Below are 14,710 nucleotides of genomic sequence, written 5' to 3' on the forward strand. Positions count from 1 at the left end.
TCCGGTAGCACAGTCTAATTCTAGTCACTCATATGTGTGACATGATGACAGCTGTCAGGGTGGGTCCCAGCTGCTGCTGTGTGAAGTTCTGCAAGTGTTTCACACACACCCCTCACGTGTACGGTGTTTCCTTTCATGACTGAAGTCTCCGGAGCAGAGAGGAGGAGAGGGTCTCTAAGCCTGGGCCCATCTTGACACCAGTGAAGCATGCAGACGACCGCACAGCTAAGCTGGTGGACGACGTCGTGGTGGAGAGGAATGAGAAACAGGCACCCACTCTGCCAGGTGAGCCTCACAAGGCGCTCAGTCCAGAAGACATTAGCACTTTGTCGGGATTTACAGTAGACATAGAAGGTGTTGCCGCCATTATTGTTATCATCATCATCGCCATCATCGTGACGGCTACTACCTGTATTTGAGTCTTTCTGTGTGTGACTCAGCATTTCCTTCATGGGTGGCAGGTGGGTGTAGGTCAGTTCCTGGATGTTTTCTAGACAGAAATTGTTCCTGGTTAATAGCTCCTCAGTGAGTAAGCTTTCTCATCAAGAGGAAGCAGTAGATTACCTTAAGAAAAAATGTCGCAGCTATTTATATTGACAGTTCCCACAAACACTGTGAAGTTCACCTGCAGAGCTGTATGTGAGCTCAGACGTGAGCGTCTCAAGGTTTCACGGTCTGGTCGCTCGGATGGCCTGGAGGCTTCAGCTCTAATGGCTGTAGTCCCTCTGCTCACAGCTTTCTCTGTGCTTGTTCATGGTGGGAAGGGGGGTATTAAAATTAAAGTTTACCACAGGGAAGGAGGAAGGTCCTCCTGTATTCTTACTCCCCTGTTGTTCTTCCTTAAGCATAGATTTTTCAGACCATAGCAGCTGGTTCTGTGGAGAGCCCAGGTGACCGTGTGACACACAGCCTTGCTTTAAGGACGTTAGACTCTGTAACTAAGGCGTGTTCTAACAGCTGTAACATACATGTTCCTATGTTCCTACCAGGTCCTCTGAACACGTGCCTTTGCAGACTGTCTTGTTTGGCTGTTTCACGGGTTGCTTACACATGGTTACTTCATTTCTTAGTGAGTGATTGCTGCATAGCTTACATTTTCTCTCGTTTGTAGAGCCGAAGCCTGTGTATGCCCAGGTTGGACAACCAGATGTGGATCTGCCTGTCAGTCCGTCTGACGGTGTTCTGCCTGACTCAGCGCACGAGGACGGGATGCTTCGGTAATGCAGCGTTAAACTGGTGTCACCTTTGCTTTTAAGGGTTCTTTACAGTGAGAGTTCAGTCGCAAACCATGTTGTGTATATATATATATATATTTAAATTGAAAGGCAGGGAGGCAGAGAGACAGATTTCTGTATGCACCCCGACCAAGATCCACCCGGCAAGCCTCCTTCAGGGTGATGTTTTGCCCATCTGCTACTGCTATTTTAGCGGCTGAGGAGCCGTCCTCAGCACCTGGGCCAACTTGCTCCAGTCATTCGAGCTGTGACTGCAGGAGGAGAGAGGGGAGGAGGAGAGGGGGAGAGGTGGATAAGCAGATGGCACTTCTCCTGTGTGCCCTGTCCTGGAATCGAACCCGGGACTTCCAGACACCGGGCCGATGCTCCACCACTGTGTCAGGCAGCCAGGGCCACAAATGCTTTTAGAAATAGTGTCTACCATGAATGTTATGATTAGGGTTTTTTGAAAATTACTTGTGTGGTAGAATCTGAGATTAGAGAACAACAAAGGAGCTTTTTGAAATTTTGCTTTTTTTACCACTGTCTTCTACCTAGTTCCTAAGTCATGAGTTAAAAAGTTATAAAAAATTTTTTTTAGACATCAAATTTTTTATAAGCTAATGCGCTGGCATTTGGAAAAAAAAAGTGTTTATTTCTGCATTATTGACATTTTGGCCAGGTAACTTTACCATGGTTTGCTTGTGGCCTGTTTAATAGCACCCCGCCCCCAAAGTTGTGACCACTGCAGATGTTTCCAGATGCTGCCACATGTTTCCTGGGAGCAGAACTCCCTGCTCCCTCCCCCATTACCCCTCTCCCCTCCATGAGCCTGTTCTGGGCATCTCTAAGGTTTTGATACTCTACATCTCTTATTGCTTTTTATTTTATAGTTGATGGGATTGGAGTATAAATTTTAGAACCAAATTTCAAACCAACTTGATTATTGAATTAGTTTCCAGTTGCCTCTGTGGTAAAAGGAACATGGTGGGATTCCGTGAGATGGAGCCTGAGGCTGTCCTCAGGCAGTGGTGTCTAATGAGACGTGTTCGTCACATTGGGCTTTGCATCTTGAGGCCACGGATTAGACAGCATTAGAAGAGGGCTCCAGGGGCCTGGGCCATGAAGACTTGGGCGGGGGCATTTGGAAGAGCTCTCTGTGCACTTGGTTTGGAAGATGAGTCTCCCACGAAAGGGGTGGAGGCCAAGTGTGGGGCTAACCCGGAAAGGCTTGAGTGAGGTGAAGGCATGGGTTTCACAGTAAGGGACCTTGGTGACTTCCCGAGAGCCCCCAGCAGCTGACTCGCAAGTCCACCGGTAGTGGTTGTGGGGATCAGCGTGTGGGCGCCTGTCCCGCCCCGGTGTCAGGAGGCCTGTCGAGGTGTCTGCCCCGAGAGCAGGGCTTCTCAGCCTCCCAGCAGCACGGCCGGCCATGTGACCTGCGACAGGGTCACGGGGGGAGGCGGGGGCTGCTTAGTTGTTGGGAGGGCAAACACTCTGAGTTGGGCAAACACTGTTTTTATGAAGGAGTGTTAGGAATTAGTATATAAAGGGGTACTTGCACACTAAATTTGGATATTTTAAAACTTAGCAGAAAATAAAAGTGATGTTAAACGTGATTTGGAATTCTAACACTAAACTTAAGTTTCATTCAGTGAGTTAGTGTGGGGGAAGGAAATTCAGAGGTGATGGTCCTTTATTTTATTATGGTTTTCACTGGAGCAGTTCACTGTAACTTTTCAAGCTTCTCTTAACTGCTTCAAATAAGATATTTGTTTCAACAGGCCCAGCATGAAATTGGTCAAGTTCAGAAAAGGAGATAGCGTAGGTTTGCGGCTGGCCGGAGGGAATGACGTCGGAATATTTGTAGCTGGTGTTCTAGAAGACAGCCCTGCAGCCAAAGAAGGCCTAGAAGAGGGTGACCAGATTCTCAGGGTATGTCAGTCCGTCACTCCCCCGGGCATGCAGGCTCAGCTCTCCAGACAAGGCCTCCACGTGGCAGAGCTCCTGGAATGGGTGGCGCCTGGCCGACAGTGCTGTCTTGTGACCCAGGGGAGCGCTCAGGGAAGAGCCGCAGGTCCCGGTGTGCTGTCACTCCCCTTCCTGCTGGGCGTAGTCCCTCCCCAGTGTGATGCTTTGTCTCGTTGTCATCATCGGTGTTCGTAGAACGTACGAAACAAAGCAAGTCCCCTGTCCCTGTGATGTGCCCCTCGTCCAGTTCAGCGGAACACTCAGGCGGGCAGGACTGCCATGAGCCACAGCTCCCCAGCAGGCCCCCGTCAGCTGTGCTGTCTTGTCCTGTGGGGAGGCAGGAGTACTGGGCCTCCCTCGCCCCGACAGGACGCACACAGGAGGAGGAGGGCACTTAGGCAGGTGTGTGAGCTGCGCTGGCTCTGAAACGCAGACTCCATGGGAGTCAGGAAAGCCCTGTTGATGTGTAGTCCACCAGCGGGGTCCTTTTTCTCTCTCTCTTTTCCATAACTGGGTGGCCAGTAACATAGGAACACCTTTACCCAGCTCTTCTCTTCTCTGTAAAATATCCAAACCCCTGGTAGAGGAGCCCCTTTAATCAGAAGATCAGATGTGTCAGATGTGAGTTTATATATTTGCTCTCTTTCTTCCTCACACTGCCATTGCCACCTCTGTGTCGTGTTTCCCTGCTGGGTCCTGGGTTCAGGCTCCTGGCCCAGGGTCCTGCTGGGCTCCGGTTTTCTCTTTGCCTCCACTGTCTTCTTTCTCTCCCGTTGCTGTTGGGCTTCATCGGGTCTCTACCTGCCTTTCTGTCAGCGCTGTTGTCGAGGGGAGTAGGTAGCTTCACCCTGATCACGAGTGAGCCTGAACTCGCAGCCCTCGTGCACCCGTCCCCTTCAGCTCCTCCTCCTGGTGTCCGTGGTGCCCTCCTGGCCCCGCGGCCGTGTGCCCGGCCTGCTGCTCGCTCCCGTCCCCGTCCTGCTGTCCTCAGTGGTCCTTCTAAGCTGCAGGGAGTCCAGGCAGGTGTCACGTCATTTTAAAAGTATTTTTTCATAGCTTTTGTTCTGGGTCGTAAAAGTAGTGTTGACTCCTTTTTTAATGTGGGAAATTTCCAAAAGATGAGAGGAGCCCCTCCCTGTAGCCCTGCACGCAGTACTGGTGACGTCTGGATGAGGTCACTGGGGGTCCGTAGCACTGTCTGGTACCAGAAACGGCCACCGTGGCAATGCCATCAGCTGCTGTGCGTGCCTGGCTCCCCTTCCCCTTGCGCCCTGGGGGTCTCTCCTGAGGGGTCTCTCCTGAGGGGTCTAGTGAGGCAGGCTCTTCTGTGCGCAGGACCTGTGCAGCCAGAGGCTCTCCGGTAACAGCAGCTGTTGGAGTTAGAAGTCACCTGTGTTCACAGGGGTTGGAGCTGCCGTGGTCGTCCTTACTGTCAGGCTGCATGGGGCGGCCCCTTCAGTGACGGCACGGCCACTCACCATCATGGGGCTTCTACTTGTTTTACGTGACAGTGTGTTCTTTTCTCCAGAGTAGAGTAGATTCTTCTCTCTTAAAGATGGGACGTTTTTAAGTTAGGCAAACTCTGAGAATACCTTTTTCCTGTGTAATGAGTGTTTTTGTAATTGTGAACGTGGCCAAGAGTGATTTCCATGCATGTTAACAGGTGAACAACGTCGACTTCACAAACATCATAAGAGAGGAAGCCGTCCTGTTCCTGCTCGACCTGCCCAAGGGAGAAGAGGTGACCATCCTGGCTCAGAAGAAGAAGGACGGTGAGAAGTGTGGAAATGGAGGACTTACATTGGGATTTTCAGTTTCTTTTAAATAGATCAAAGTTAGGTACATGAATTTGTTAATCTCAAAGGGAGTGTATTTATTTTAGGTCATTAGGGGCTTACAATCTGACACCCTGCTGATGAGTTCAGCATAGTAATAGGGCTGGCCAGCCTTTACGGCGCTCTGACGGAAGTGGGGTGCTGCCCAGCCTGTGAACAAGGCACAGCCAAGTCCCGTCTGCTCATCAGCCGTCAGAACACACACACGTGTAAACAGGAAGCGTCCAAGTTTGGTGCTGACGTCCGCCGGGCATGCTTCCTGGTGTGTGTGAGCACTGACTCAGAGGGGGCCTGATTCCCTCTGTGATCAAACAGGTACATTGTTACTAGGACAGGGTTCTTCAGCCTTCACGCTACTGACATTTAGGTTAAATAATTCTGTTGTCGGGTCTGTTCTGTGCTTTGTAGGGTATTTAGAGCACCGCTGGCCTCTGCCCACTAGATGCAACTCACACCCTCCTGACACCCATAGTTGAAACAATCAGAAATGTCTCAGGTATTGCCAGACACCCCTTCAGGGCAGGGGTGGGGGCAAAAGTGTCCTTGTGTGAGAACAGCTTATTTAGAAAACGGGACTAAGTAGTGCTTGCAGGGAGGTTAGACAGTTTTACCTAGAAAGTGCACGGCTTTGGACAAGTTGCTTGATGTGTTGTGCATCTGTCACCTGCAATGTGGAGGGCCTCAGAGTTCCCATGTGACGTGGCAGCTCGCTGTGTGCCCTGTGCACAATTGGCAGTGACGTCTGCCGGGCCCTGTCACGTTGCTCGTGTTGTCTGCAGCCTCTTCCCGGCTTGTGCTGCCGCCCCAGCTGCTGACGGCACTGTCACGTTGCTCGTGTTGTCTGCAGCCTCTTCCCGGCTTGTGCTGCCGCCCCAGCTGCTGACGGCACTGTGTCTTGGTTCTTTCTAGTCTACCGCCGCATCGTGGAGTCAGACGTAGGAGACTCTTTCTACATCAGGACCCATTTTGAATACGAGAAAGAGTCTCCCTACGGACTTAGCTTTAACAAAGGAGAGATATTTCGTGTGGTGGACACCTTGTACAACGGGAAGCTGGGCTCATGGCTCGCGATTCGAATTGGCAAGAACCACAAGGAGGTGGAGCGGGGCATCATCCCAAATAAGAACAGGTGCGCATGTTAGGATGCTGCTCAGGTAACGTGAGTTAATATAGGTTTTGTTGTGTTCGTGTTATACCTGTAGTCGGCTTAGTTGTGCAGATGTCTTTATTTTAGTTTAACTGTTAGGATGTAAACTGCAGCCTGCACCACACAGCCTGACCTGGTGGTGCAGTGGATAGAGTGTCAGTCTGGGACACGGACAGTCTGGGACGTAGATGACCCAGGTTTGAAACCCTGAGGTCTCCAGCTTGAGCGAGGATTCATCCAACTTGAGCACGAGGTTGCTGGCTTGAGCGTGGGATCATAGACATGACCCCGTGGTCTCTGGTTTGAGCTCAAAGGTCACTGGATTGAAACCCAAGGTCGCTAGTTTGAACAAGTGGTCACTGGCTCAGTTGGAGCCCCTCCAGTCATGGCATGTATGAGAAAGCAATCTATGAACAACTAAGGTGCCGCAATGAAGAATGGATGCTTCTCATTTTCGTTTCTATCTGTCCCTACCTGTCTCTGTCTCTGTCTCTGTCTCTCTCTCTTTCTCTCACTTAAAAAAAAAAATAGATGTAAACTGCATGTGAGATTCTGTCCAGAATTCTGACATTTTGTTCATTGTGCTCTTTTCCAACTTTGTGTTGTTTCTGCCATGTCTTCTCCAGAGCTGAGCAGTTAGCCAGCGTCCAGTACACACTTCCCAAGACAGCAGGAGGGGACCGTGCCGACTTCTGGCGGTTCCGAGGTCTGCGCAGCTCTAAGAGGAACCTTCGGAAAAGCAGAGAGGATCTGTCCGCTCAGCCCGTTCAAACAAAGTTCCCCGCCTATGAGCGAGTTGTTCTTCGAGAAGGTGGTCTATTTTGTACACACTAGCCTAATACCCTTGAATGTCATCGGTGTGCTCCTGGAAGGAGATGTGCCAACCAGGCTCCTTCTCATTTGAATTTCTCCCCAGCCGGATTTCTCAGGCCTGTGACCATCTTCGGACCAATCGCTGACGTCGCGAGAGAGAAGCTAGCACGGGAAGAGCCGGATGTTTACCAGATCGCAAGTGAGTCGCGTAAGCGCTGACTGGGCGTGGGGTGAGGCGGGGTTCTGCTCGTTCCTCCTCCACGGGACAGGTCTGATCGGAAACACTGGGGTTCTCGGGTTTTTTTGTTTGTTTTTTGCATGCTTGTCACTAGAGTCACAGAATTTGCTCTGCCTTTTTAGCGAAGACTTTTGTGGGAATTGGGCCTCTGAGGTTCTAGGTTAGATGCGGGCCCAGGCTGCAGTGTGAAGCCAAGGCTGTGCCTCTGTCTGGGTTGGCTTGTGCTGATATGTGCCTGGTCTCTCACCAGAGCCCCATGCCCTGGCAGTCGCATTGCTGCTGCTGGGCCGTGGGCCTGCTGGGGTGCTGACTGCAGCCCTCGGGCCCCTGACAGCAAGTTCTCGTGTCCTGTGGAGAAGGCTCGGGAGCGGGCCGTGCAGAGCCGTCTTGGAGTCTCGGCCACAGAGCACAGGGCACTCCTGCAGGCGTCTCTGTGTCCTCGTGGCTGACTTCTTTCTCGAATGGGAAAGGAGGTGGAAAATCTGCAAAACATGCTATACTAATACTCTTTAAGTATTTTGTTTATATCAACTTATTTATTTTTTTTTTGGCTTTAATGGAAACAGTCTTTTTTTATATTTTATTTATTGGCTTTAGACAGAGGATAGAGAAAGGCAGGGGGAAGAATGGGAAACATCAACTTGTAGTACAGTCGTCCCTAGCCATACTGGGGTTCACTTTTCGTGTCTCACTATATCGTGGATTTTTAAATTGTCTACGTCTAATTTTGTATCATGGGTTTTTTGCTATATTGTGGGATTTTACGTAGGTTTGAGAGTGTAGAAAGTTAGCTTAAGAGCATAGGAAGTGTTTATAAGAGTGTGGGAAAGGTTTATAAGAGCGTGGGGAGGGTTTATAAAGCCTTAAAACATAAATATAGCCCTGGCCGGTTGGCTCAGCGGTAGAGCGTCGGCCTAGCGTGCGGAGGACCCGGGTTCGATTCCCGGCCAGGGCACACAGGAGAAGCGCCCATTTGCTTCTCCACCCCTCCGCCGCGCTTTCCTCTCTGTCTCTCTCTTCCCCTCCCGCAGCCAAGGCTCCATTGGAGCAAAGATGGCCCAGGCGCTGGGGATGGCTCTGTGGCCTCTGCCTCAGGCGCTAGAGTGGCTCTGGTCGCAACATGGCGATGCCCAGGATGGGCAGAGCATCGCCCCCTGGTGGGCAGAGCGTCGCCCCTGGTGGGCGTGCCGGGTGGATCCCGGTCGGGCGCATGCGGGAGTCTGACTGTCTCTCCCTGTTTCCAGCTTCAGAAAAATTAAAAACAAAAAAAACAAAACAAAACAAAACAAAAAACATAAATATAAGGTCGCTACTTCGCGGATTTTCGCCTATTATGGGGGGTTCTGGAACCTAACCGCTGTGATAGACAAGGGACCACTGTAGCTGCTTCTTGTATGGGCTTGACCGGGCAAGCCTGGGGCTTTGAACCAACAACCTCAGCATTCCATGTTAGTGCTCCATCCACTGTGCCACCAAAGGCTAGGCTACAATCTTCATATCATGTTTTAAGTCTTTTTAAATATTATTTTAAAAAATATTATTTCCCATTGAGAGAATTGCCGTAGCTGACAGTTTTTCTTGGCCACGTCAAAGTCTTAAATAATCTTCACTCAAGTTCCATTTCCTGATTCTCCCTGAAATTTCAGTACATAGTTCACTGTGTAGTACTTTGATTGTTTGAACACATTGCACCCAAATATCCCATGATTACTGACATTGGGGGGCATTAAATTTTGCCCTGAGGCAAGTGCATCTCTTGCCTTCTCCTAATCCCAGCGCTGTTGGGACAGCTGGTCTGACCCAGCGGTTCTCACTTCGGGTGCTCGTGCCCCATTGTCTGGAGACATTTTTGTTGTCACCGGGGGCTGCTACTGGTATCTAGGGGGTGAAGGACAGAAATGCTGCCCACTGGGCCGCACTGCACAGGACCTGCCAGTGTCACAGAGCCTTGCATGTCCATCGTGCCCGTAGTGGAGACATTGCAGCCTAACAAGTGACTGTTCGATGTTCTGTGCTTCCTGTCCGTGAGCAGAGAGTGAGCCGCGGGACGCGGGGACGGACCAGCGCAGCTCCGGCATCATCCGCCTGCACACCATCAAGCAGATCATAGACCAGGTGAGCTGTGGGCGGCCTGCACACCATAAAGCAGATCACAGACCAGGTGAGCTGCGGGCGGGCTGCACACCATAAAGCAGATCACAGACCAGGTGAGCTGCGGGCGGGCTGCACACCATAAAGCAGATCACAGACCAGGTGAGCTGCGGGCGGCCTGCACACCATCAAGCAGATCATAGACCAGGTGCGCTGCGGGCGGCCTGCACACCATCAAGCAGATCATAGACCAGGTGAGCTGCGGGCGGCCTGCACACCATCAAGCAGATCATAGACCAGGTGAGCTGCGGGCGGCCTGCACACCATCAAGCAGATCATAGACCAGGTGAGCTGCGGGCGGCCTGCACACCATAAAGCAGATCATAGACCAGGTGCGCTGCGGGCGGCCGATCTCGCGTCAGCTGAGCATTGTTTTCCAGTGGGACGAGCTTCGCTTCATGTGCAATTACACAGTTGTTTTCTAGTTATTACTGGGATGCCGTACTGAGAGGCGGTCAGTGGTAGTTACTTTCAAGGGAGTAATGTTGCATGCATCCAAGATGATTTTGGTTACCACAAAAATGTGTAATATTCAAGCATATCAATAGACTGTTTTACTGCATTAGTACAGCTCAAGCTGCAGTCTGTTTTTACTCTGCTGCACCACGTGTAATCGGTCTCACCAGCAGTTTTCAACCGATGTGCCATAGAAATTTTAAAACATGCAGCCTCACTGGCCTCTTTTCCCTATATTATCAAGTAAAAAATGACAACAGCCAACACAAAATAGCTGTCCAGATGAATGAATCAAAATTACACCTAATTTTTTTGTCAGATTGGCAGAAAGTGTGTTTTATTAACATAGCGTGTGTGTGCCGTGATACAGAAAGGCCGAGGATCGCTGATGTGACCGGACAGATGTAGAACTGTCAACTTGCAAAACCAGGATTGTCTTGAAAATCAGCTGGTTAAAAGTTGTTTTTTTAACGTGGGCTAAAAATTTTGTTAATTTCTGATTGCCAATGTCCTAACGTGTGCTCCTAAGACGACATGCATACGTGAAGGCCCGCTGCCGCTGCCCCTGGTGTCCTCAATGTCGTCACTCTGTCTCCAGGACAAGCATGCTTTGTTAGACGTGACGCCGAACGCCGTCGACCGCCTGAACTACGCCCAGTGGTACCCGATTGTGGTGTTCCTCAACCCTGATTCTAAGCAGGGCGTGAAAACAATGAGAATGAGGTTGTGTCCAGAATCTCGGAAAAGTGCCAGGAAGTTATATGAGCGATCTCACAAACTTCGTAAAAATAATCACCATCTCTTCACAAGTGAGTGTTTGTAAAGGCCTTTACACGCCAAGGTCTGGGCTGCAGTCTGGAGGCAGACGTGTGTGTAGTCCCAGCACAGTCTCACAGGACTGGGCCCTGGAGCCTTCTGGGCGTGTGCCTGGTGCCCTGGGGTTGAAGGAGAGTGTGCGGTGCCAGAGCAGGGACTTCAGTCTGTGTATCTCAGTGACTCGGCCGTGCAGCGGGCTCTAGCAGGGTCATGAGTCCTGACGTCACTGACGGTGTTGTTTGCCTCTCACAGCTACGATTAACTTAAACTCCCTGAATGACGGCTGGTACGGGGCACTGAAGGAAGCGATTCAGCAGCAGCAGAACCAGTTGGTGTGGGTTTCCGAGGGAAAGGTAAGAACTTTCCTTTTATTTTTTAACCTCTTTACTGAATTATATAACTAGCCAGAGATGCCTTTGAGTTACATTGTTCTCTAATTGGGCAGCTTTTATAATTTGTGTGTAGGGTTATGAAAGTTGGTTTTGATAGCATTATAGTCAGAAATTTTCCCAGCTATGAAATGACCATTTCGGTGGTGTTCTCTCAAGAGGATTCCTGAGTATAACTCCAAGAACAGGCTGAGTTCTGACTCTGCCCCTGTCAACCGAGGAATGACCTTGAACCTGGCTCCAGTGCCCTCTGAAAGCAAGGGGAGTTGGTGGGCCAGGCAGTGTTTCTATGCTGCATTCTCCGCACCTGGTGCAGGACCTGCTGTGAGGAGGTGGGCCCTGCAGGCCAGGGGTGGGGACCCTGCAGGCACAGCTGGGGGGGGGGGCTGTCTCTGCCCACGTTCTTGCCCAGGGGTTTTTCCATTCAGCACTTGTTAATGTTCTTAGAGCATACCAGAAAATGTTGCATAAGCATTTGTGTCCTCTTTGACTTGATATTTTGATTTTATATACATCCAGATGGCCAACGTTAAAATCCTAATTTCTGCTATCCTTCTTTCTGGCTTGAGAGCAGCCTTTGCTGGGAAAGGCCTGTTCACTTTCTCGGGGGAGTGAATAGTTTTCTCAAAGTGCACAGTTGGAAGAACAATTTGATTTTGAACTCTTACCTTCAGATCGTTGTACTGTCAATACACTTTGGTTGCTGGGGAAGACAGAACGCCTGTTTTAATTTTGTTGTTTCTGTTTCTGTGTTGGCTTGGGTTCTGTGCTTTGCCCTGCAAGGCCCCCTCCTGCCTGGCTGGGGACAGGTGCTCTGACTGCATGCTGCCGCTTGGGACACCCTGACTCTCCAAACTGCACACACTGCTGCACACACACCTGCTAGCATGCTGACCGCCGGGCTCGCTCCTCCCCCACGGCGACACACCAGAGCTGCCGCCCCTGCTCTTCAGCATGTGCTGTGCAGAGCCCGCTGGGACACTGACGTGCTCTGGGCCCTGGGAGAGAAATCGGGGCGGGAACACCCTGCACTTCGCAGCAGTGTGGTGGTGCTGGCCTCACAGCCCCGTGCCGACCAGTGACAGCACCACCTGTCCACACCTTTGTCCTTGGGCTGCCAGCAGCCCGCCTGGTCAGTCCTGAAATGCGGTCAGCTTATAAGTGCACAGCATCCTGTCGTCCTGTCTAGGAGGGTTCTTCAACCTTCAGATCTTTATTTTCTATTATTTCTCTTTGTGATGGTATTGTTTCCTTGCTTTGCTTGGATTTAAAAAGGAGAGGTCTGACTCTCCCAACTTTCCATGTGAGAAAAATAGGTTACTTGTTGGGATCAGTTGATGTGTTTTGTAAGTCAGAAAAAGTTGTTACAGTTTAAGTCTATCTTGATTTGTCCCACTTTCTTCCATTCAGGTACATTTATCTGAATAGGGTCTTAGAGCCTCTTCATTCACGTGGGCTTTTCTGAGCTAACGGCTGTTGGGAGGAGTTCCTTTGTCCACGGTCGGATACGTCTTGTCCGCTCCTTGCTCAGCCTGGGAAGTCCTCCTAACCCTGCCGGGTGCACATGGAGGCCCGTGTCACCCCTGCCCACTGTAGCACCTCAGACCCCAGAAGCTGGTGGCTGCTTCGGCGAGGTCCAGTCACTCTTCCCCAGGGCCTGTCTGCTTCCCTGGCTGACTGCTGGTGACCGTCCCCCAGAACCCTGGCAGGGAGGAGACCGCAGTAGACAGGCGACTTCTCTTGGGCAGCAGCCGTCATAATGCACAGGAGCCATGGTGGTGTCACGGGGCAGACGTGCTGTGGCGTGGTTGCTACGTCCCGAGCACCGGGTGCTTTTGTGCAGACCGGAGCCTCCAGGAGGTCTAACCCACCTCGCCTGTCCTCTCAGAAGGCAGTGACAGGGTCGGGCCCTTCCAGGGCAGCCATGCTCTCTGCAAAGCCCTGTTCGGTGGTTCCGGCTGTGTGTGTCCTTCAGTCTATGCAGGAGCGGAAAGGGGTTGTCTGAGCTCTGCATGCCAGATCTTCGCTCTCCTGCCCGGCGGGCACCTTGTCCAGACAAGATCTATTTAATCCGACTCCACTTTCAGCTTAGTGCCCTCTTCCCTCCCCTCAGATGCATCTCCTCCCCTCTCGTCCACTCAAGATGGCGTGGACTGAAAAACAGCCCCCCTGGCTCCAAGTTCCTGCAGCAGGAAGCCGGCTGCCTCCCTTCGCCCCCGCTGGGTATAGACGCCAGGAAACAGTCCCAGCGCTCTCTTAGGCGACGCTGCTCTACCATTCTCCCTCAGCTAACTGTGTGTCCGTTTCCATGGTTGCTCCGGCTGTGCGTCTCCTTGTTTCTGTGAGCGTGGTCTGGGGGCACTGTCCCTCTCACCTGCTTGGCCGACAGGCTGGGGACCGGCTAGCTCTAGGGACCCGAGTGGTGCGAGGACCTTCCGTTGTCCTCCGGGGCTGGTCTGAGCCCGAGTCCAGCCTGGTTCTGCCTGGCCAGCAGCCCCCCCCCCCCCCCCCCCCCCCCCGTGTCTGGGCTTCCCGCTCTCAGAGCACACTCTGTCTGCGTGTGTGCCTGTCCAGTCCTTCCTGACCTTTCGTTAGCAGGGATTTCCAGAACTAGGTGGGATTTCTTCAAAGAAAAATACTCCTTTGATCTCTTGTAAAATGAAGGCCATCTCTTAACTATTAAATAAGGTTTTTAATTTACTTTTATTTGACCTAGGCGGACGGTGCTACCAGTGATGACCTTGATTTGCATGACGATCGTCTGTCCTACCTGTCCGCCCCGGGTAGCGAGTACTCAATGTATAGCACGGACAGTAGACACACTTCTGACTATGAAGACACAGACACTGAAGGCGGGGCCTACACTGACCAGGAGCTAGACGAGACCCTTAATGACGAGGTGGGGACTCCGCCGGAGTCCGCCATTACTCGGTCCTCCGAGCCCGTGAGAGAGGACTCCGCGGGGATGCAGCAGGACCACCGGGCATACCCTCCCTACTCACCACAAGCACAGCCTCAGCCCGCCCATAGACTAGACTCCCCCGGATTTAAGACAGCCTCTCAACAGGTAAGCGCGAGCCTTTGGCCTTCTCTAGGTAGAGGTGCATTGTCGGATAGTAGAGTGGCGAGTAAGTTCAAGGATACATTCTGTCCTTTCTCCAGGTTAAGAATTAGTTTTTAATTTTAAATTCAGGATTCCAAAGGACTTAAATCTAAACTATGTGTTCATCTTACTTGGCAACATAACAGAGGGGTTTTTTTTAAATGTAGGACCTGAAATCATAGTTTTGTTATTTAGCACACTTAAAATGAATGACTACCAACCACGATAGATGGCCATGGGAAGTTAGCAGTAAACAAAAACACTATTTAAAATATTTAAAACACTTCACAGAAAGCAGAAGCCTCATCTCCAGTCCCTTACCCTTCTTCTGAAACAAACCCAGCACCGTCACCCTCTGCTGTTAACTGTAACGTAGAGCTCCCTGGTGTCAGGCTGGAGGGGCCCCCATGGGCTGATTCTGAGGCAGCTCACGTAAGGCTAAGGGACCAGGACACTGGGCTGTCGCCGCATGCAGACCCCCCCCCCCCCAGGTCCCCGTGTGCAGCCCATCCCGCTCCCCACCCGCCGCGGCGTCCCTCTGCCGTGGCGTCCCTCTGCCGTGGCGCTGTGGCACGCA

The 14,710-nt window shown here is 51.5% G+C and overlaps 1 protein-coding gene across 8 annotated transcripts in view; it reads left to right on the top strand.

The window, feature by feature from the left end:
* Positions 1 to 14,710, top strand: part of TJP1 (tight junction protein 1) — a 161,902-nt gene that overhangs the window by 130,330 nt on the left and 16,862 nt on the right. For all 8 annotated transcript variants that reach the window (XM_066240104.1, XM_066240100.1, XM_066240101.1 and 5 more), the window contains 11 exons: positions 146 to 285; positions 1,112 to 1,217; positions 2,999 to 3,149; positions 4,849 to 4,957; positions 5,930 to 6,149; positions 6,794 to 6,978; positions 7,084 to 7,179; positions 9,251 to 9,333; positions 10,424 to 10,634; positions 10,894 to 10,994; positions 13,747 to 14,097. In XM_066240104.1, coding sequence (XP_066096201.1) covers positions 146 to 285; positions 1,112 to 1,217; positions 2,999 to 3,149; positions 4,849 to 4,957; positions 5,930 to 6,149; positions 6,794 to 6,978; positions 7,084 to 7,179; positions 9,251 to 9,333; positions 10,424 to 10,634; positions 10,894 to 10,994; positions 13,747 to 14,097 — 1,753 coding nt within the window. The remainder of the gene's footprint in view (positions 1 to 145; positions 286 to 1,111; positions 1,218 to 2,998; positions 3,150 to 4,848; positions 4,958 to 5,929; positions 6,150 to 6,793; positions 6,979 to 7,083; positions 7,180 to 9,250; positions 9,334 to 10,423; positions 10,635 to 10,893; positions 10,995 to 13,746; positions 14,098 to 14,710) is intronic.

Source organism: Saccopteryx bilineata, chromosome 7 (assembly GCF_036850765.1).
Source record: "Saccopteryx bilineata isolate mSacBil1 chromosome 7, mSacBil1_pri_phased_curated, whole genome shotgun sequence".
Lineage (NCBI taxonomy): Eukaryota > Metazoa > Chordata > Mammalia > Chiroptera > Emballonuridae > Saccopteryx > Saccopteryx bilineata.